Source organism: Zingiber officinale, chromosome 5A, assembly GCF_018446385.1.
Source record: "Zingiber officinale cultivar Zhangliang chromosome 5A, Zo_v1.1, whole genome shotgun sequence".
Classification (NCBI taxonomy): Eukaryota; Viridiplantae; Streptophyta; class Magnoliopsida; order Zingiberales; family Zingiberaceae; genus Zingiber; species Zingiber officinale.
Genome location: NC_055994.1, coordinates 134,824,915 through 134,846,991, shown reverse-complemented (window position 1 = coordinate 134,846,991; position 22,077 = coordinate 134,824,915). Strand labels below are relative to the sequence as shown.

Genomic DNA, 22,077 nt, shown 5'->3' with positions numbered 1-22,077 from the left:
AGCGGAGGGACGATAGGAGCATTAGATTAGCGACCTTATGAGAAAGTTTGATCGACGAGGCTGAGAAGAGCGTCAAATTAGTAGGGCAGAGAGGAGCGTCAAATCGACGGAGCCGAGAGCAGAGTTTGATCGGTGGGGCCGAGATGAGAGTTGGATCGACGAGACTTAGAGGAATGGAGGAGTCTCGCGTCTCAAGCCATTTGAGCCCAATGGTGGAACGACTTGTGTTGAGTAGGTCAAGTGGGATGGTTCTGTTGACCTATCGTGACTTTAATCTATATCTCAGCTTGACCATTTAACTTTGTTAGCACACATGGACTTCTAATACCATCCACATCATTCATTTTTATAAAGCATTTCTTTCATTTCTACTCTCTTATCTATTCAAATTCTCTTTTAATAAGCCAAAAGATAATCATTTTATTGATCCCGAGCATTTTTATCATTGGCCCGTAACAAAATGGGAAAAGGTAAATCACACATCGCCTTCAAATTCTCATTCAAGCATTGGAAGGGCATTGTCGGAATAAGACGGATGCTCTCTGATTGCGTGTTAACCTTGGATAAAAAACCCTTCTATACGATACAAAGAGCACAAGTAGTATGTAGCCAGCCAAGCGAACATCTAAAGGAGTTCTCGACTGACCTACCTAAATCTGCCACATCAGTTATAAAAATATTTATCAAATTATTTATTTTTAAGAATAAAGTAGAAAAAAATTCCTAATGACAATTTGAATTTTGCATGCAATTCTCATTCATAAAAAATTTTGTTTTCACTCCCTACATGTAAAGTTTTATTTGTTTCAATTCTCTCATGCAAATATTATGACCTAATTGCTTCTCAGATTTTTAGATACAAAAGGTCCAAAAATGAGTATAATTTCTCTTAAATTCAGCACTTTACATTAGAATCGAGTATATTTTCTATTAAATTGAGTATATTTTTTTCCTGTTTTAATATAATTCCTCTTAAATTTATAAAAAGAAAATCTAGTATATTTTTTATTCAATTAAGTATCATTTAAAGAAAATCTAGTATATTTTCTATCAAATTGAGTATCATTTAAAGAAAATCTAGTATATTTGAGTATATTTTCTATTAAAATTGCCCTTTATATTTTTTAGGTATAAATAGTCTAAAAATGAGTATAATTCCTATTAAATCCAGTATTTTAAACTAGAATCGAGTATATTTTCTATTTAATTGAGTACGACTTTTTCCCTATTTAATATAATTCCTCCTAAATTCAGTACCATTTGAAAAAAAATCTAATATATTTTTTATCCAATTAAGTATCATTTAAAGAAAATCTAGTATATTTTACATCCAATTGAGTACCATTTAAAGAAAATCTAGTATATTTTCCATCCAATTGAAGTGGAAAAAAAATCGTACTCAATTTGATAGAAAATATACTAGATTCTAGTTTAATGTACTGAATTTAAGAGGATTTATATTTATTTTTAGATTTTTTATACTTAAAATATTAGAAGTAATTAGATAAGTATATTAGATTAGGGAGTGAAAATAAAGATTTTTTTTAATGAGGAATGTATGTAAAATTGTGTTTGTTAATAGATATTGCATGTAAATTTTCCCTTAAAACAAATAATGAAAGGGGATTTTATGGCACGCTCTACTTCAACGGTGCGATACTTAATGTGGGCCAGCGATGCAGTTTCCTACTCGCCCATTGGCTTTGCTTGCGTGGAGTGGGACCCGCTGGATCAACTCGTTTCGCTTCCACGGTAAGTCAAGCGGGCAGGCAGGCAGCCAATGAATTAGCGTTGCTTGATCGGGGAAGACTTCGCGGACTCCTTGCTCTTCCAAAAGCCCTCTTTAATTAGCCGAGGGAGAAAGAGAGAGTTTTGATCGCGAGGATGTTCGAGCTCTTCGTGCTGGGCTGCACCGGCGTGGTGATCTTCCTCCACGGAGCCAATTTCTTCTTCCGCGCCCTCTCGCGCCGCCTCACCCCTCGATCTCTCAGGTTCCTTCTTCCTCCTCCCCATTCGATCCATCGATAACAATCTGTTGCTTGGTTTCCCGTAAAAACGTCATTTTATCGTACGCTTGGCTGTTCTGTTCTGTGGCTTCAGCTTCTTAGGAGTCGCTGAATGGTAATTTCGACGAGCTCGCACAAGAAGATTGTAAGTTCTATACTGAATAATTTCGAGATTCAATTGATGACTCCAAGTGTGTAATCTGTACAGTATGTAGCTCTGATCATTCCAATTTTATGCGTGTTTTTTTTCCTGCCTGCGTCTCCTTTTTTCCGCTGCTATTATTGTGTTTCTTGCACACCACAATTTTAGGGTTTGTTAGGGGGATTCATTAGGACTCCGAAGATTTGCTGATAAAAAATTGGATACATTATTTGTTTGTTGTTGGTGACTATTTTACTGATTAATTTAAGGGAATTAGCTGATCCAAGTTTGTTAATTTCCATCGACATTTTGATCACGGTGATTCAATGGAAACCTCGAGCACGGGTACCTATGAAGTCGATCAGTATCGGTTTACCAATTTTAACGGATCGAATTGGATATCCCAGTTATCCTTGCAAGTCAGGTATTAACGGAATCAGTTAGCACGCGACCCAATTTGATCTATCAACTTCCCGACCATATTATTCCCTGACACGATCATATTGAGCAGTTCACAATATAGTCGGATTGATCTACACTGTGGCTTGACCAGATCTATTTCCCCACCTAGTTAATTTGAAAGAAAGTAAATCACAGAACAGAATGAGTTTATAGTCAAAGAAAAATAACTTTTTAATAACCGAAGCTATCAAAGCTAAAAATTAATGGCGTCGCCAGAAATCGGCCAAGTAGTCTTAAGAGACGATGCAGAGAATCAAATATTTTCAGATGCAATTGATGTGAAGTATATTAATTTTGAAGCTCCGGCTAGTAAACCAGTAGAAAACATGAAGATAGGAACAAGGTATTGTTCTCATAAAACCAAAAACAATCTAAGAAACGGCTAGAGCAGGCAACGCAGCTAATGTATGAACAAGACAGACTAGAAGTCATTTCGTCCATACGCTGCTTAAATGAACGCCAGCACAAGGTTATGCACTTTCATATGGATGCCGCGATGCATTGAAGGATTTCTTCCAAGTTGTGGGAGCAAGTATTTGAATCTGCTGCCGCGTGACTTTTTAATCGATTATTGCTTGCTTAGGGTTGTAGACAAATAGAAGTTCCAAAATATGGAGCATGTCGACATGAATGCAACACGAGCAGGTAAAGGGATTGCCCTGACGAATTGAAGCATGAAGTTAATCATCTAAATAAGATCAGGATACAGAAGCAGTTTGTTAAGGAAGAAGATGAATTCTATTTCAAATGCACTTTCCTTGAACCATAAAAGAAATAGCAGGTTTTATGGTGGTGTTGTTGACTTTGATGAATGGGTGTGTGTGTATTGAAATGCATAAAGATTCATGTAATAAGATGATGAGATAGTTTTAACTCCAAATCTTCATGGACAGCAAGATTCAATATCAAGAATATTCTGACATAAGAAGTACTTCAAGGATGTAAAAAATTCAATTTATGGAAGGTATCAGGCAAAAGTGGCAAAGAGAGATGGCATCCTTAACAAGAACTTTGTTTGAAATTCTGCATTAATCTTCAGACATCAACAAGAAAAAAAGGTGGATTGTTCCTAGTTTCTTCATGCTTGGATACACAAATTTACAACAAAAAAACCCTGCTATATGAAGCATAAAAAAGTTTAAAGTTCAACTTCTTTGATGACGGATAAAAACATTAAAAAAAAACTAGTAAATCAATTTAGATAGGAATCTAAGCTCTAACTATTTGAACCTCATGGTAGTATGCAAATTCAATAGGTAAGATTACTTACGTGAAATTAACTATAGAGACAGGAATCCAAAACCTAAAACCTGTATCATGATGAAATTAGCACCAAATTAGTTATCTTGTAGAGACCTGGAGAGAAAAAACATAGGAAAAATAACATAGGGAAAGGGAATCACCATATAGAAGGGTAGGAAGGGCATCTTTTTGATATTTGGATGGTAATTCTGCTAATTTGCCAAGCCATAAGTTGTTCCAAGCAAAGATAACAGCAATAACACATGGACCAAGTGCGATTTGGTTTAATATCACCTGCAATGACATGAAGCAACAACTAGTTAAAACCAATTGTTATCTGGTAAAATGACCAAAAGATCATGTATAATCAATTCAGTTAGTGCAACGGGTGAGCTACAACCAAATTACCTTCAGTGATAGGTTTACAAAAGTTGGTGCAGGTATACAACGATCAAGAAACTGATACCATGCATACGAGCCTGGACCATAAAGAAGAAAGCCATAGGAAGCCATACGTAGTGTACGAAGCCAATCATGACTTGAAAGTATGCCCTAGTGACAAAAGGTGCTGGTATTATTCTCTATAAAATGAAATCATTGCGAGCTCCAAGAAACAATTAATGTAGCAACAGTTAATAAGACGATTGTATTAAAAGGATTATGTGTGAGATATTAAGTCCCAAAAGTCCAGTTGTTGTTTTCGTTAAGAGAGTTTGCTAAATCAATGATGACGGTAGGAATTTTTTCATCGATGATACTAAAAAAGTTGCATATAGTGGGATTCAACTCACGTGACAAATTTATAACAAAAGAAAGGTCAACACATGGCTCGGCATGCTACGGTAGAGAAGCTCAAGTCGCCGTTATGATATTTTTGGTCAAACCCTTACCTTTTCTACAAAAAGAGCTGGTTTGATATTTTAGCATTTACAGAGAAACAAACAAAAAAAAAAAGATTCAATACTGATGAACAACCAAAATAGACATAATGATAACTGCCCATTTATCAATATCCAACAAGCAATATGTGATAAAATAGAACATGTAATAATATTAAAACAAAATGATCACAACTAGTGTATAAATGCATTCAATTTTTCTAGCGGGAATATATATATTTATTAAATTGATTTGAATTTCCACAAGAAGCTAGTTAACTTCGTCGATTGGTGGTATGAAAATATCACTCTAATGAGCGTAAACTTGATGTGAATGGATTCTACTCTATCAAAAAGAAACTTTGTTGCGAGACTGAATCCACATGAAATTTTGAGTAAGGCGCTTAATGAGCAGCTAGAAGACAGTAAACCTAGCCTAGAGAAGTAGGACCATGTAAGACATTTACACAAGCAGTGAACAATTACATCAAAAACGGTTTCAAACAAACAGACTGTCACGCATTAGCACATTTTACAATACATCAACAAATTGCTTAAGAATCAAGAATGCCAAGAAAAAAGAGGTATGGAAATCATTGAATCAACACAAAGCATTAAAATTTAGAGTTACAAATAAGCCAAGTAGCAAAGCTCAGTCGTGTTAAGGTAAGCTTATTGAAAAACTTGTGTAGATCAAACCAAGCTCTCCAAACCTATTTATCAAAAGTTTATAGGTCCAGACTGAGCTTTACTGTTTACTAACTTCAATTAAAACCAAACTTGTTCTTATAACAAAGCACAAGCTTAATCCAAGAAAGGTAGGTTATTACATTTTTAAAAAATCGATTCAAGAACTTGTCCATATGCATCTATGCATTTGAATGAACTTTCTGTAAATTGTAATAATGCTACAAGTCTGCAGTAATTAAATTTTTTATATTTACAATAGTTTGGAGATATAGTATTCATGACATCAATAAATTCAGAATTTAATACTGAAAAACTTTGAGTCTAGACATAGTTTAAATATCCTTGATTGAATATTTAAAACTCATATACTATTCACATATATAATATATCTTCTGTACATATAAGACATCAAACTATCTTTTGTATTGCATGCTTAACCAAAGCCCACGAAGGAGTTTATAAGCAAGAAAAGAGACTTGTTCATCAATTGTTCACAAGGCTTGATACAGTTACAGTTTCTGAGCTTTGTTCGTGAACATTAACAGAATTGAGGTTTGTGAGTTTAGCAGGCTACTTTATTGATCAACAACAACAGCAACAAAAATCTAGTAGGAGCTTTTGTCGAGCTGAAAATCAAGCCTACACACAAACACTTGGTCCATTTGCAATACCATAAAGTTAGCATAAGCAGTATTAGACAATGAATTCTATGGCTCTTAAAAGTATTTTCAGTGAACATGGAAAATATATGGAACGTCGTATCATCTACATGGATAATCCATTACTGCAACAAGCAAACAAGTTTTTCTTTGTATTATGGTGGCCATGTATGTGAGAAAGGAATTATGATAAAACCTAGAGAAGCAGCCACCTAAACCTTTTCATGTAGACAAACAGAAAACAAAAGTCACACGGGCATTTTGTCGACAAGTATATCTGCATATTTCATCCGCTTCAGAACAGGATAAATGACAGGTGTACCATCAGTGGTAAAAAGAGCTAAAATTATGTCAAATTTCCCATATCAAGTCACCTCAGTTAGCATGTGTTCCGAACCCCAGCGTAATCCAATGAGGGTTCAGATTGGACAACATAGAAAAAAGCTGCCTTGCGAGAGTGAGAGAGGAGGCTGACCTTATCCTCGGAAGTTTCGAGGAAGCGACGGCCCCGGACAAGGAAGCGGTTCCTGATCTGTGCCAAGGTGTCTCCAGTGAGGGTGAGGGAGGCGGCGATGGCGGCCTGCTTGAGGGGGAAGTCAGAGAGGAACCAGATACGATCAGTGAGATTTACCGATTCTGAGGAGGAGGAGGAGGAGGATTTGGGCTGCCTCCGTCTCCGGTAGTGCTGCTCCCTGTGGAGATGGAGGGGGCGCCACCACCAGAACCCTCCCCCGTTTCCCAGGGCATTCATTGCAGCAGAAAAGAGGGAAACGGCGAAGGCTGAAGAGTGGGGCAGCTGTAATAAAAAATAACTATAATTCCTAGAGTTTTTAAATCATTATTTTAAATATTCCTATAATCCCTGGTTTGGGAATGAATTAAAATAGTGCCAAAAAAAGGGACAGAATTATTATTTTTTAAATATTCCTAGAGTTTTTAAATCATTATTTTAACCGCTAAATTTTAGTTATTGACATAGCTTTTACTAGTTGATTTAAGAAAAAAATATACCCGTTACATTAACAAATCTTTAATTATGACATTAAAAATATTACGTACCCATTATCGGTGCTATGCCGAGAGCTTTTACTCGTTGGTCTTAAAATCATTAGCTTTCTTCAAACATATATATTTCAAAAGGTGATTGTAAAGAGTGAGGCACCATTGCTTAGTCATATCTCTAACACTAATACTCATTTAAAGATATGATTGTAGGGATTTGATGTGACGATTTTATTTCACTACTAATGTCACCCTTTATTATCTCCATAACCAACCAACGGTATATCTAACGGTGCAAAATAATTTGTTAGATATTTGATGTCTTTGCACATAAGGATAAAATATCTTTCGTAATTTATTTATCTATATTTTTATTATGGAAACAACATGCTAGACCGCTTAAGATGAACGATATAACCTTTTATTCCAATTAAATTCATATTCATCTCCATAGTGACTCATTGCTTGATATCATTGCTCCGACCCTTGGGTCGTGCCCAAATCTATTCCATGGCCACTTGTCCATCTAAATCATTCAACTTAGTCGCCAGTGGTATGGAAGCCTCAAGCATTCGTATAATAATTGAAGAGCGTGATTCACTGGTAGAGGCACTTCCATTTTGTTCAATGACACCTCTGAATCCAACAAATCGCCTTTATTTCCAGCAGTGTTTGTTTAAGAAATTTTTATTGGAATGTGATGTTTGATAGTTAATCATCACCTTGACGCCCTCTCTAGAAGATGCTACATTCTATGTAAAAATATAAATTACAGAAAACATTTATCTTAACACAAAAATCTGATAGAGATTAAACATCCAATAAAATATTTTTTATTTACTAAAAATTGACATAAAATATATTAAAACATTCAGTCATGCATAAATCAACTATATCAATCAAAAAAGATTATTATTATTATTATTAGATAGACATTGACTCATTACCCGTCTAAATTGATAGTTAATGATAAAAAATGAATTATCCTCATCTATTATTATTTAAATTGTTTAATTGATTTTGATCAATTGGAGAAGTGTTATTTTATTCCTTAAGAGCATCCACATCAGCTATCCTATTTAAAGATTTTATCTTAAATTTTAGATTTGGTAGCTAAAAAATCTTTGCATGAATTATCCTATCCATTCTCTAAATTTAGATTTGATGAATAGTAATTCTCTAAATTTAGGGAATGAAATCACTATCCTAAAAATAAAATAATATTTCTTTTTAATTTCTCTCATTTCACTTCATCTCTCTCTTTCCACCCATTCTATAAATATAATAATAAAAAAATAGAAGAAAGAAAAGAAGAAAATAATAAAAAATTAAGGATGATAGAAATTTTAAGATAATTAATGTAGTGTGTAGTGAAAAGTGATTGTCTAAATTTAATAAAGTGAGTTATTTACCTTAAATTTTAGATATAGTAATAGGAAAATTAATATGAATACTCTAAGTGATCCTTGGGTCTTATACTAAAATATAGATAAATAAATTATTGAAATATTTTTATCCTAGTGACTATAAAATCTACTGAAATAAAAATGATGGATATCAACTATGCTAACATGTTGATCTTGATCAACGGTGGCATGGCAGCATTCCATCAAATTTATCTGGATTAAATTTGTAGTAAAACTCATATATACTCAGAAATCAATGAGATTTAAATTTTGATTCTTTTAATTTTTTATCTGAATGATTTATCATTACACCACCCCTATGAAATACTTTTATATTGGTCAATAAATTACCGTTTGATTGTATTTGAAAATTTTTTTTAACATCTTTATAAGTAGATATATGTATTTTGTCTAAATCCAATTGACTTCCATAGTCCCGAATTAGGGTCTGAAAATGACCCAAAACCTAGCAGACCTCAAATCACAAAAACAATTTCACGCCAAATTTTGATACAAAGGCTGCAGATTAGAAAATATCAGTACCCATAAATTTGAATAAATATGAAGTTAATTCCGTGTTTAAAACTAACTCAACGAGTCGCCCGCCTCCTCTATACGGCTGTCCATTAGCCAGAACGTAGATCGGCGGTAGATCATTCGTGCGGAGTCAAAAAATCGCTCGCAGCTGAGTGGAACCGTCGGCACTCTGCGGATGTGGATTTAGGAGTTGCAACTTACCCACCACAAGGATAACTGATAAGCTACTCCGCCCTCGCCTTGTCTTCTTCTTCTCCTCCTCCCGAGCGAGCGAGTAGAACAGAAGAAGAGTGGCATGGCTTCCTTGATCTACGCCGCCGCCTCCCCCTCATCCTCACGTGCCCTAATCGAACCCAGCTCGCGCTCTCTTCCTGCGGCGAGATTATCGAGGATCTGCGCAACCCTAAGGCCGCCGGGGTCCTTCGCCACGGCCAGAGCGTTCCCGAAGATCTCCCCCTCGATCGACGAGGATCCCGCTGCTGACAGGTTCCTGCGCGACAACTCCATCTCCGACTTCATGCGCTTCAAGCGGGGCGGTTCTTCCGCCGGCGAGCTGCAGACCGCCGTCGTCGGGTACCGGAAGAGGTTGCCTTGGTCGTTGCTTCACCCTTTTCTTCAGGCATGTCTGCTTCATTCGTGCTATCTTGTTTGTCTGGGACTAACATGATGGATTTCGGATGATTGATTACAATCTGGTCCTTGCAGGTTGATTTGGTATCGACGATTCATATTGCAGATAAGCAGTATGTCGATTCTCCCATTGTTAAGTTTGTTTTATCATACGTATTTTTTTCCGAATGAATAAATTATGGATGTTTGGCACAAGTCCAATCGGAACCTGTACTCTGTATGCTCTTCTGTTTCCAATCTTCTAAGGTTTCTTTGTTATGAAATTTTTTCTGAGCATAGATTGCTGGCGTTGTTGCTATCGATTTTAGGCTCTCTTGATTACACTATAGGTTAATTATCATTTGCCCGTATTTTAAGCTACTAGTGCAACTGTGCCCGTCTATAGTGCGGCCATCACATTCTAAATTAGTATTTCTGGTTTACAAACAAATCAGAACATTGTATATGGTGGAATGGGCAAGTTAATTATCGTAAGAGGTGACCACCTAGTAATTCTGTTTGTCAAAGATAAGAAAGGTGTATCTGTGGAACTTTGACAAAACTAAGACATGAACTTTACTGACTCATGACAAGTATTCCATCTTTAGATTGGTATGTGAACTTATCTTATTGCTTATTCATAATATAAATTTCCCAGTGAGTTTTTAACCTTTGTACATGCAGACATGACATAAATAAATCTTAATAACACTATTATCTCCTGTGTAAGTTTATTGGGCTACACAATTTTCTTTCTTTTCAAATTTGCATTGGGTTTCATATTTAAAGATATTGCTATTGTTAATTTTTAATAAGGTGATTACGCTAACAAATATTTTTAGAAACATTTTATTAAAGGCATTTTTTTCTTTGACAATTTTTTGATCTCTTGCCTTTTATTTAACTCCTGATGTAGATACTTTGAGACCCTTCAGATGGGACTTGAGTCTTATGATTGTGTTCTTTATGAGATGGTAGCAAGCAGGGAGAGCCTAGAGAAGAGATTAAACTCAAAATCCAAAGGAAAGTTGAAGTCCTCAAAATCTAAAGGCTTTAATATTATTGGATTCATTCAAAGGCAGATGGCTAGAATTCTCTCTCTTAATTTCCAATTGGATTGTCTTGATTATGAAAATGAAAAATGGCAACACGCAGACCTTGACTTTGAGACTTTCAAGTTTCTTCAGGTACCTAACTTTGTTAAAATTTTCATTTCTCTGCCCGGTGTATCTTATCAGCTAAATTATTAAATAGAACCTACAAATGCCTCCTAGTTGTGGAGTTCCCTTGTGCTTCTAATGTAGATGGTTGGTTATTCAATCTATGCTGTTTCCTCAATTTTTCATCATCATTCACCCTCTTTATTCCAATGCCAATGAATCCTAGAAAAGTTTCAGTTTTAGGGAAGATGATCACTGTTAGCCATTTTTCCTTCTAATAATAATTGGAATTTTCTCATCCAGGAACATAATAGCTTGCCAGACACCTTTTAGTTCTTGTTTATTTCTTGAGGAAGTGAATCGCAATGTTTTCTTTAACTGCCTATTTACTGAATTTTACTCTATCAATGTTTAGATAATAGGTGGAGAAAAACTTGAGTTGGTAATTGATAACAGAATAATTAGATTAACTTTGAAGCTTGAATCGTGAAAAAAAAACTTTAGAATGTATGGTTAATGTTAGCATGGTTTAAAATCTCGAGTCGTATTGGAGTTTCGGTTTATAATCAGAACAATACAGTTTCGGTACCATATGTGCCGATATGGTTTTGTTATTATATAAATATAAAATATATTAATTAAAATAAAATATTGAAGATAAATATTATATATATTTTAAAAAATATATAGAGATAAAAAAATATTATATATTTTTAGAATTAAAATAAATAAAATATATTGTTAATTAGATAATTTTATTTGGGTTTAATTAAGCTATTCCTATCATAATTAGGAGTTGATTAAGATAATCAAATTAAATTTTAATTAAAACGTCTGAGCCGCTCACACGACCCCTCCGCGGCCGTGGGAGTCACACTAATCTTTTGCGGTATTTTTTAAATATAAAATATAATAACTAAAAATAAAATATTTTAAAAATAAAAAAAAGGGGAAAAAAAGAAAAAATGGAGATAAATAAAAAAAATTATTATATATTTTAGAATTAAAATAAATAAAATATATACTTAATTATATAATTTTATTAGGGTTTAATTAAGCTTTTTTGAATTATCCCTATCCTAGCTAGGAGTTATTGAGATAATCAACATAAGTTCTCAGTTTCAATTAAAAAAGTCCTACTTTCAGATCTAGCACGACCCCTCCAGCGCAATCACTGGGGCGCTGCCTTGAGACTTGGTGTAGGGTAGTGCCGGTCGGCGGGTGGAACGAACTGGCTCGACATGATATTTTAATCCTTGAATGTTAGAACTAAAGTTGAAAAAATGGAAATGTTTTTAATAATATAAAAAAAAGAATCCAAAGATTAATTTTGAAATGGCCTAACATGAAATTCCTACATCCAATAGTTTAAATATCTAAGATCTATTATTCAATTGTAAGTACTGATTAAAGTATCTTTGATAAGATAAAGAATGTATTGTTAAAATGAAGGGAAGCATATGTAGTTTTGATTGCCGTTGTGTACCTCTTAGGCTAAAAGTGACCTTTGACTATAGTATAACTTGTATCACGCTATGGATTAGAAAACTTGTCCGTTAGGAAAATAGCAATTTGCTTTAGCTCCAATAGAAGATGAAACGAAGACAACAAGTTAGATTTGTTGGTGCAATCATGCCCTTGAGTTGTTGTGGTCGACTAACACATTTTGATGTATTTGGTGAAAAGGATTTAAGTTAGGTTTTTGTATGTGTTACTGATCTGTGCATGGAGTTTGTTGGAAGCTGGTACCATGCATATGAAGCTCATAGAGTTTGTGAATCGATGAGATCGAGTTGTGATGTTGACTTGCATGGCCAAGATGGTTGGGACATCCTAGGTCTGCTGGAGGCCAAAGACATTCGAGGGATTGCAGGATGGGGTAATTGGAGTTGGTTTGATAGCTTTAATAGGAGTCGCAAGAAATGGATTTTGTTGGTGACAGTGAGGATGACATGTGGAGTAGGTTGTGAGCTAATGCATATGAGGGATTGAGGACCTACCAAAGATGAACTCTTGGACGACTTAAAGTCGTGACAACTAGAAGAAAGTGAGCCATGAAAGATTATGCAACTTGTAATCTTTTGAGTTCACGATTTCAAGTTAGATAGGCTTGATTAAGTGCTTTCAATAGGGGAACATGAGTTCTTGGTCGTAGTTTAAGCATAAGCTTATCTTGAAGAATTACGAGGGCTTATAAGGTGCAAGTGAAGCAAAATTAGAGATTGAGTCAACTGACGTTTGTCTCAATCAACTAAGAGGCTTAATCGATGTTCGATTAGAATCATGTGTTTGATCAAAGACTTTATCCCTATTTGATTTGAGTTGACTAGAATGTTAATTGAGTTAATTCATGTGACTATTGGACAAATTTGCTTGTCACATTAACTAGCTGAGTCGACTATCATGAGTATAAGTCAACTGAATATACTGAGCTGAGTCGACTGGATGCTCATAAGTCAGCTAAAGATAAAAGTTATTGGCAGATAGACAAAATCTTATTCAACTCAGTTGATTGGATGTATCCTGAGTGAACCATTGGACAAATGAATTGACTGGTTCCAGTCAGAAACTATCTAAACGCGCTATCTTAGTCTCGATTTGGACACACCCTTAATAATATGATAAGAGTTCAAGAGAACCTCGAATAACAACTAATTAATATTTGTTTCTCACTGCTCATTATAAGGCTTATGGTGCTCAATGTAATAAAATATGAATAATTTGATTTGGATATTATTAGGGATATAGTCTTACAAAGCTTTTAATAGAATGATAAGATTCTTGTAGCTGATCCCAAATAAGTGGAATGAATACTGATGATGATGATAAGTTAGTAATAGGTCCATCTTTGTTTTTTTTTTACTTATAGTCACAACTGAACTACTTGATATTGTAACAACCTACTTGTCGTTTTATGTTCTGTAACAGGATGAGAGAGGTGAAAGCTTTTTCACACTTGCGAAAGAAATGACACGAACCTTAATTCAGCCTTCTTTTCCTGGTGATCTTGGTTCATGGAAATCTAAGCTGTTGTGGGTTTCACGTGTGTTCCCCATGCCACTTGTTGGGCTCTTTATTATCATTAGTGTTTGTTCACCATCTGAAAGTTACAGCACAGAGTATACTGAACTAGAAGCTCTATCAAGGCTCGATATTGGAGGTGCATTAAAGATTTTTTTAGCCAAGCGATTAACATCTGAGTGAGTGCTGGCCCTTTCTTCACTATCTGAGGTTGTGTTTCATAAGGATTGTCTTGCTTGCTTTGTACTTGTTGCATATCCTATAATTTACACCTTTTCTTTGTTTGAAGGAATTGAGATATTTTATCTAACTGGCACTTCTTGGACCATCCTTGTGAAGGTTTACTAACATAACTGCTGCGATAGAGGAAAATTCAGTCATCATTGGTGAAAGAAATAAAGTGGCAATTGAGGCACTAAGGAGATCAATCAACTGCGGGCACCAGAGGATAGCAGTTCTCTATGGAGGCGGCCACATGCCAGATTTGGGTAGACGGCTACACGAGGAGTTTGACATGGTCCCTTCTCATGTGCAATGGATAACGGCTTGGTCCATTAAGAACAAGAAGCTGAATGTTCATTCCTTGCCATTCCTGAAGGAATTGGCCAAGCTCTCAGGCTGGCCTCTTAATAGGTACCAGACACTGGCCTTGATCATCTTCTCATCTGTTCTTGCACTAGATCTTTGGTTCTGGGAGCTGTTTGTTGAGAGTGCATTCTCGTTGGCTTCTTCAGTTGCTACAGAAGTTAGTCTATTAATCAACATGTGAATTATGTGAACATTAGTTCCTAGGAATACTCAACATTTCCCTGGAACAGAAAGGGGAAGAAATTATTTTCTCCTTCCATTTGTGGTAACTCGTTGGAGGAACCTGGATTTAGATTAATGGTCTGATTCGAAGACCAAAGTATTGACGTGTAAATACGATCTCAATTAAAGGACTATTAATTAAGAAAATTATTCTTTTTAATCTTGTTTTTCGGTTTCTGTCGTCCATGTTGGCTGAGCTTCTTGTTCTATTACTGGTGATGCTTAATTAGGCAGTAGGTTGTCTCGCAAGTGAGGCCTGCTTAGTGCATATAGTGTTGCAGAATAAGTGAAGGTTGGTTGATACAGGTACGCTGTTTTGCAAAAATTCTCAAATTTAGTTTTTTTTGGCTAGTCGTAACAAATTAAGCTGTTAATTTATATATGCTTTTTGAATAGCCTTTCACAGATTTTTATGCTGGATGACCTTTTCTCTAATCAGTAATCTGAACATTTTTTTTTGTCTTTATTTTTTTTTTAAAATAATAATAATTTTAAAAGGTTGATTGGCTTAGATTTAAGGGAACCATACCTGTTAGCCAAAATTCACACAAATATTTACAATCTATGTTTCTCGGGATTAGGTTAAATTAGACTTCATTATTTTATTTAGTCGAAATCAGACAAGTTTGTTTTCAAAATCAGAGACTCTTATGGACCAATCATATCATAATCTCTGAATAACAACAAACAAAAGTAAGAGAAAAACACTTGTATCAAAAGATCTTACAGAAATTTAAGAGAAAAATATAGAAGTTGTATAAACCACTTCTACTCCTATTAGCTGGCCGTCTGAGAAGGAAATGCAGATGAGTGCAGATCTTTGATCCACTTTTCTATGGTCTTTTTTTGGGCTCTCATTGTAATTGTGATCGGATCATAGCTGATCGCAATTGAATACGATCCCTTTCAAAGTTTACATTCCTACTTAAGTTATAATTTGGGTCGGGACAGATGATCGAAAGTCGTTAGTGGTAGGTGGATAGTTGGACTGTTGGGTGTCGAGCAGAGGACAGCTTCCGAGCGGTCTCCAGTCACTTATCCCGATTCAAACTATAATCTAGATGAGAACATGAATCCAAAGAAAAATTATAATTAATTGTGATCAAATTTAAGTAGCAATCCGACTATAACTATGAAAGAGACCAAAAAAAAAAAAACAAAGAATCATAAAAACAGTGGATCAGAAAACCTACCCTCAAAGTAGATGGCTCCATGACCTAGAGTAGAGGGCGTTGACTAACCCACAACACATGGAGACAAACCTAAGGCTTGGAGCTCCACTATGGGCAATAGAGACCGCAAGACGATAGCTAGGGAGGGAGTGGCTTGCCAAGGGACAGGAAATTGAAAGGAGATGCGTTGAAGGGACAACTAGCTTGGAGTTTGCGTGAGACATTAAAATGGTAGCGAGGGTAAGATTGACAGAAACTCGACGAGTGGAACGATGATCATAAGTGATGAATCAGTACCCTCACGGATTAAGGTAGGTGATATGTATTTATTTTAATGCATTAGTTGATATGTATTTATTTTGATACATTTTGAAGTCAACTTTGGATATCTAACTTTTCAATATAAAAGTCCATTTTGCCAGGATAAAAATAATAAAATATCCTCAGTGATACTGAACCGTTCTAATAAATAATCCAGCAAAGGAATGGATCAACAAAGAGGTAGGCGGCTTAAATCAGGATGGATATCATGTAAAATTATTCATTTACTAATGACACATTCATAAATGGTGTCATATTTAAATTAAAAATGTGAATCTTCACTGAAGTGGTGACATAATATCAATAGAATTTAAAATAGAAAAAAATACAGAATTATTGAGAATGGATGGTTATAACCCTTACAGCCTGTTAAGAAATAATTAATATGGAAATTTTTATATCATCTTTTATTAATAAAAGATAAAATTTATGATTATTATAATTATTTCATATTGGAAGAATAAATATAATAATATTTTAAGATCGGAGTTAGATGAATAAATATAATAATATTTAAGATAGTAAATTTTAATGTATAATATATTAATTGATTGAATTGATAATGAGAAGCTATATATATATATATATATATATATATATATATATATATATATATATATATATATATATATATATATATATATATATATATATATATATATTTTATTCTAATTATTCTTAATCAAACATTAATATGCAATGATAATATTAATATGTTAAGACTAACATATAGGTTAATTGATGACTTAATTTTACAAGTCATGGATCATTATATGAGTGTCATAAATATCCTCATATTAACTATTGGTATAAATAGTCTTTAGATTTAAAGTCACTACGGTTTCCTACATAAGGAGTTATGTATTTTGGTATCGACAAAAGTCACTTGTAACAAGATGAACTATAAAGTCGATCACTAGGTATGCAATAAGTTATGCGGAGGGGTCTGAGTAATGTAAATGAGATCTATTCCTTTTATATGACAGAAGTTATATCTGTGAGTTCCTTAATTAAGTAGGACTACTAAAATACATGATCATGTTCAAATAAGTCAATATAAGATATTAAACTTATTTGGTTAAGTGAGTCTACTTGGAGATCAAAAAATACAAAGATTGATAAGAGGATGACACGATCTATACCTCATGACTTAATCTAGATATCCAGTATGGAAGGACCAATTTATACAAGATAATAGAAACAGAAAGGTTAGGCCGGACTTCGATATTCTTATCACTTGGGTAGTAATGATACAGTGCTAGATGTCACTCATTACTTATGTGTCTAAAATATTATTTTAGAGACATTTGCAACATTACGAGAACCTATTGAGTTATACACAAAGAACATATTGATTTAGAGATGAGTTTATTTTAGTTTGGCTAAAATATAATACACTCTAAAATTATAGGAATTTATTGGTTTATTGGGTTAATGATTAATCTAATAGATTAAAATCATATCTAACCCATTAAAAAGATTAATAGAAATTAATTCATCATTAATGGGAGAAGAACAAAAGTTAAACCCTTGATATTCATTGGAGGAATATAAAAAACATTTTGAGTGAAATATTCAAGAGAGACATGTGATTTTCTTCTTCTTCTTCTCTTGATCGAGCACCTCTTTGTTGCTAGCACAACAAAGGTTCTTCTTCTTTGAATCTGAGTTCATGCGACGAACGTGGAACATGTTCGTGTGGATACTGAAGAGACGCAATCACTCTCATCATGCTGAGATCCGATGAATCAAAGTTGCTGTCGGGGATTGTATAGTTCACGCAACAAAGGATTCAATGAAACAAAGTTACGTTACTACCGAGATTGTACCGTCCATGCAATAAAGATAATAAATCGATCAAATTTTATATACTATATTCATTTAGATATCTGGAGGGATAGATTTTTTTATTATATTTATATATTATTTTATGCATAAGTTTCCAAGATAGATATCAGCAACTTGTGAAAGTGTATCGACATTTTGGTAAGCTCGTAGATAAATTTGGTAAGAAATATCTTTCTCTTTACAACTTTCCTTTAATATTATTTATTGTCTGTACGTATTTAATTAATCCATTAAGTAATTTTTATCTTCTGTCCTCAAATTTCTCTATCTCCGTGTCCCCTTGTCGATCGGATAGATCAGATTATATCTCAATGATATCTTGTACATCACGAGGATACTGTATACATCTTAAAAATGCCATAATACCTTAAGATATAACCTGGTCCGTCCGATCGGTAGGAGATACGGAGATAGAAAAATTTAGGGACAGGAGATTTGATCTGAATTTCCACGACACTCGAAGTTTAGTGGTATGATGATTAATTCCCTAAATATTAATTCATAGAATTAACATTTATATATATAAAGTTTCAAAAGAGTAAATGCCCATGAATAAATTGTAGTAAAATATGAGGTTGTCATCTTAGCAGTTATTCACAACCCTACGTACTTTACATACTTTAGAAGGGAATATCAACAACTCGCGAAGGTGTACCAACATTTTAGCAAACTAGTTGACAAATTTGGCAAGAAATATTTTACTGCTTTATTATTATTTATTATCTATTTAATTAATCCATTAAACAATTTCCACGACAACCAAAGTTAAATGTGGTATGATGATTAATTTTGATAAATATTAATGTAGAAATCAAGACAGAAGAAAATTAGACCTTATTTTGTTATATACGTAACGTTAAATACCAAGAAGGAAGAAAATGACTAATTGCTCTTTAATAGCTTAGCTATTAAATAAGAAATCCTAATAATAATAGTAGTAATATAATTTAACATCTCCTTTTAAACTAAGGATGTTATAGTTAGAAGCATTAAAAATTTATCATATAAGAAATAAAAATATGAAGTGGAATATATCTTGATAAACATATCAATAATCTATAAATATTAGAAGGAATGAATGACAACATTATGGTGCTAGACTGAAGATGACGATGAGTAATGTGATAATCAATTTCAGTATGTTTCACAAGTAACACTTTGATTATCACAAATAACATTCTGCTCATGAAAAACTGAATTGCGTGTAATTTGAATATCATTTTGATTATCACAAATAACATTCTGTTCATGAAAAACTGAATTGCGTGTAATTTGAATATCACTTTGATAATCACAAATAACATTCTGCTCATGAAAAATTGAATTGCGTGTAATTTGAATATCACTTTGATTATCACAATATAATGGAGTAAGTTGATGAAGAGAAATATTCATATTAGTAAGCAAACAACACAACCAAACTATCTCATAAGTAGTTGGTGTCATGACATAATACTCAACTTTTATGGAAGATCTAGAAATAACATCTTATTTCTTATTACTCCAAGAAATGAGATAATCACCAAGAAAAACATAGATGTCAGTGGTAGATTTGTGATCCGTAGGATCACTAACCTAATTAACATCAGAGTATGCATTCAGTTCTAGAGATGAAGTAAAAGGAAATAAAAAGCTTTGAAATTGAGTGCCCCGAAGATATATGAGAATATGAAGAATAACAACCCAATAAATTATAGTTGGTGTAGAATCGATGCACGTGAGAGAGGATTGAATTGCATAATTTTAAAAAACTATCTTTTTCGATTTTAAAATTAAGTACGTAGTGTAATTAAAATTAAATGAAATAAGAAAACAATAAAAAAATGTGAACATAAGCAGTTACTTGGTTCAGAGCCTTTGACGGCTTCTACTCCAAGACCCATGATCCCTCATATCATATAATCCACTAAAAACCTTATCTTAAACAGCCGAAAAAGAGAATCTGAGTACAAGGAAGAAGAAAAAAAGTGCAACAACCTTACACTTTTCTTTTGCGAGTATATAAAGAAAATGCACAATAAAACTTTGTTACCAACACTTAGAAGAATTGAAATTGGTCGAGCTTGTGTGTTGGTGTTAGTCTGCTGGCAGCGGTCGAATGTTGCGAAGAAATAGTGCAATAGCAGCACAACAGATTGTACATGATTGGAGTAGCAAAAGGATCTTTGAAGCTTCATAAATGAGTTATCTTCGTTCTACTAGCTGAACACCCCTTTTAAGGAGCATTGAGGGCGCCTATAATCCCATCTGAGATGCCTTCAACCTTGAATCTGATTCCCAAAGCTTCGGACTTGATAACCTCTGATACCTTTGGTTTCTATTCGTCCGAGGGTGTCTCCAAGCACTCCAAGGTGCCTTCGCACCAAGCTTCAGGGCGCCTCCATGCCTTTCAATATAGAGACTTCAACCGAGGCAGCCGAGGCGCCTCCAAAGCATTGGAGGCACCTTAGATCACTATTCACCCAATGCTAGATTTTGTACTTAGCTTTTGCAAGTTCATGTTAGTCTAATAATGAAAAGTTGTTGTTACCAAAGGATGTTCACATATCTCCACAATGACATGATATTGTCCACTTTGGGCCTAAGCCTTCATGACTTTGCTTTTGGGCTCTACCCAAAAGGTCTCATTCCAATGGAGATATCTTACATCCTTTTAAACCTATGATCTTTTCCAAATCATTCCAATGTAGGACTTTAATTGAATCCCCAATAATTCTCCCTTTAAACGAAGGACCACAATTACTTTCATGGTTCAGGTCTCCCCATGAGCATCCAGTCACTCTTGACCTGCTCTGGGCCTCCCCACAGATATCTGGTTATCCTGACCTGCTCCAGCCTCCCTAAAAGTATCCACATCCGGTCACTCTTGACCTGCTTCAGGCCTCCCTGCAAGCATCCGGTCACCTTGACCTGCTTTGGACCTCTCCACGAACACCTGATCACCCTGGCCTACTTCGGACCTCCCTGCAAGCATTCAGTCACCCTGACTTGCTCCGAGCCTATCCTCAATTTTGTTTAAGGCTACCTCACATGACATCTAGTTTGGACCATAGCTTTGATACAATTTGTTGTACTCAAAGAATATTTACATATTTATACAATGACATAATATTGTCCACTTTGATCCTAAGCCATCATGCCTTTGCTCTTGGGCTCTATCCAAAATGTCTCATTCCAATGAAGATATCTTACATCCTTTTAAACCCATGATCATTTTCAAATATTTCTAATGTGAAACTTTGATTGAATCCCCAACAAAAGTAACTTGCAAAACTAAGTTAACACAATAAAGATGTAGAATTATTAATTAGATCATGTTTTACCCAGGCTAGAATCTAGTCATGATCTCAGTTTAAGTTCCTAAAATGAACTTAAACTAGACCAGCGCCTACAGTCCTAACTGGGACTCACCCTTACTGGATCACTCTCCTCTAATGTCTTACCTCGCTTACCATTTGTAGTCACTTGACTTACCTCTTGACCTACCAGGTCTTTCTGCCAGTTGTCAGGTTCACAGACCCAACTAGACTTCGGCTAGCTATTAGGTCCCGCAGATCTAGTTGGACTTCCTGTTAGATATCGGGTCACACCTTGACATTTCTGGACTTCGTTTCATTTATCAAGTTCTCAAACCTAATTGGATTTTAGCCTGATGTCAGGTCCTCTAGACCCGTCAAGTTTTGCACACTTAGTAAAGAGGTTAGATAAATATAACACCTAACTTTAATCAATTTATCATTCATCAAAATCTAAGTTTGACTATTGGTGCTAACTGCACCAACAATTGTTGGTGTTTTAAACACTAGCTAATCTAACTTGAGTTTTGATATTGACAAAGATTCAAAGTTAAGTTATGCTTTTATTCTAACAAGTTTAACAAATTATGTAGGAAAATCCTAAGTGATCTTAGACAAGGTGAAAGTCCTAGTTAAGGCTAGGCAAAGAAGTTCTAGTGGATACTAAGTACGTGGAAAGTCCTAGTTACGGTTAGATAATAAAGTTATGGTTCATGGGATTGGAAAAAGACTTGGTAAGCCGAGAATGTCGAGCAAAATCCTAGGGTTAAGGATACTAGATGAAAGTCCTGAAGGTCACAGATACCAGGTGGAAGA

The 22,077-nt window shown here is 34.5% G+C and overlaps 2 protein-coding genes and 2 long non-coding RNA genes across 5 annotated transcripts; 2 read left to right on the top strand and 2 right to left on the bottom strand.

Moving 5' to 3' along the window:
• Nucleotides 1-1,769: 1,769 nt before the first annotated feature.
• Nucleotides 1,770-2,257, top strand: LOC121981939. The gene is made up of 2 exons (XR_006111956.1): nt 1,770-1,991; nt 2,101-2,257. It is a non-coding gene; the product is annotated as an uncharacterized LOC121981939 (long non-coding RNA).
• A 603-nt stretch (nt 2,258-2,860) lies between these two features.
• Nucleotides 2,861-6,873, bottom strand: LOC121981938 (protein Mpv17-like). Its single transcript, XM_042534737.1, has 5 exons — nt 6,555-6,873; nt 4,261-4,404; nt 4,014-4,146; nt 3,881-3,920; nt 2,861-3,269 (listed from the first exon to the last, which is right to left on the bottom strand). Exons 1-5 carry the CDS (start codon nt 6,828-6,830, stop codon nt 3,179-3,181), a joined length of 684 nt encoding a protein of 227 aa, XP_042390671.1. The 5' UTR covers nt 6,831-6,873; the 3' UTR covers nt 2,861-3,178.
• Nucleotides 6,874-9,114: 2,241 nt separating this feature from the next.
• LOC121981937 lies at nt 9,115-14,784 on the top strand. 2 transcript variants are annotated; one of them, XM_042534736.1, is made up of 5 exons: nt 9,115-9,643; nt 9,730-9,767; nt 10,550-10,820; nt 13,722-13,993; nt 14,104-14,370. In XM_042534736.1, the coding sequence occupies exons 1-5, from the start codon at nt 9,320-9,322 to the stop codon at nt 14,108-14,110; spliced, it is 912 nt and encodes a 303-aa protein (XP_042390670.1). In that variant the 5' UTR covers nt 9,115-9,319; the 3' UTR covers nt 14,111-14,370. The 2 variants fall into 2 exon arrangements, with proteins under 2 accessions (XP_042390670.1, XP_042390669.1); XM_042534735.1 differs by having other exon boundaries at nt 9,120-9,643; nt 14,154-14,784.
• A 694-nt stretch (nt 14,785-15,478) lies between these two features.
• Nucleotides 15,479-16,084, bottom strand: LOC121983274. Its single transcript, XR_006112445.1, has 2 exons — nt 15,818-16,084; nt 15,479-15,681 (listed from the first exon to the last, which is right to left on the bottom strand). It is a non-coding gene; the product is annotated as an uncharacterized LOC121983274 (long non-coding RNA).
• Nucleotides 16,085-22,077: the final 5,993 nt, after the last annotated feature.

Excerpts from the sequence above, each read along its gene's own strand:
- LOC121981938 (XM_042534737.1), bottom strand. The coding sequence starts at position 6,830 with ATGAATGCCCTGGGAAACGGGGGAGGGTTCTGGTGGTGGCGCCCCCTC. Across the intron at positions 4,405-6,554 it reads TCGAAACTTCCGAGGATAAG|GGCATACTTTCAAGTCATGA; the intron begins GTCAGCCTCCTC and ends TTTTGTCACTAG. Across the intron at positions 3,921-4,013 it reads CCTTCCTACCCTTCTATATG|GTTTTAGGTTTTGGATTCCT; the intron begins GTGATTCCCTTT and ends ATCATGATACAG.
- LOC121981937 (XM_042534735.1), top strand. The coding sequence starts at position 9,320 with ATGGCTTCCTTGATCTACGCCGCCGCCTCCCCCTCATCCTCACGTGCC. Across the intron at positions 10,821-13,721 it reads AGACTTTCAAGTTTCTTCAG|GATGAGAGAGGTGAAAGCTT; the intron begins GTACCTAACTTT and ends GTTCTGTAACAG. Across the intron at positions 13,994-14,153 it reads GCCAAGCGATTAACATCTGA|GTTTACTAACATAACTGCTG; the intron begins GTGAGTGCTGGC and ends ATCCTTGTGAAG.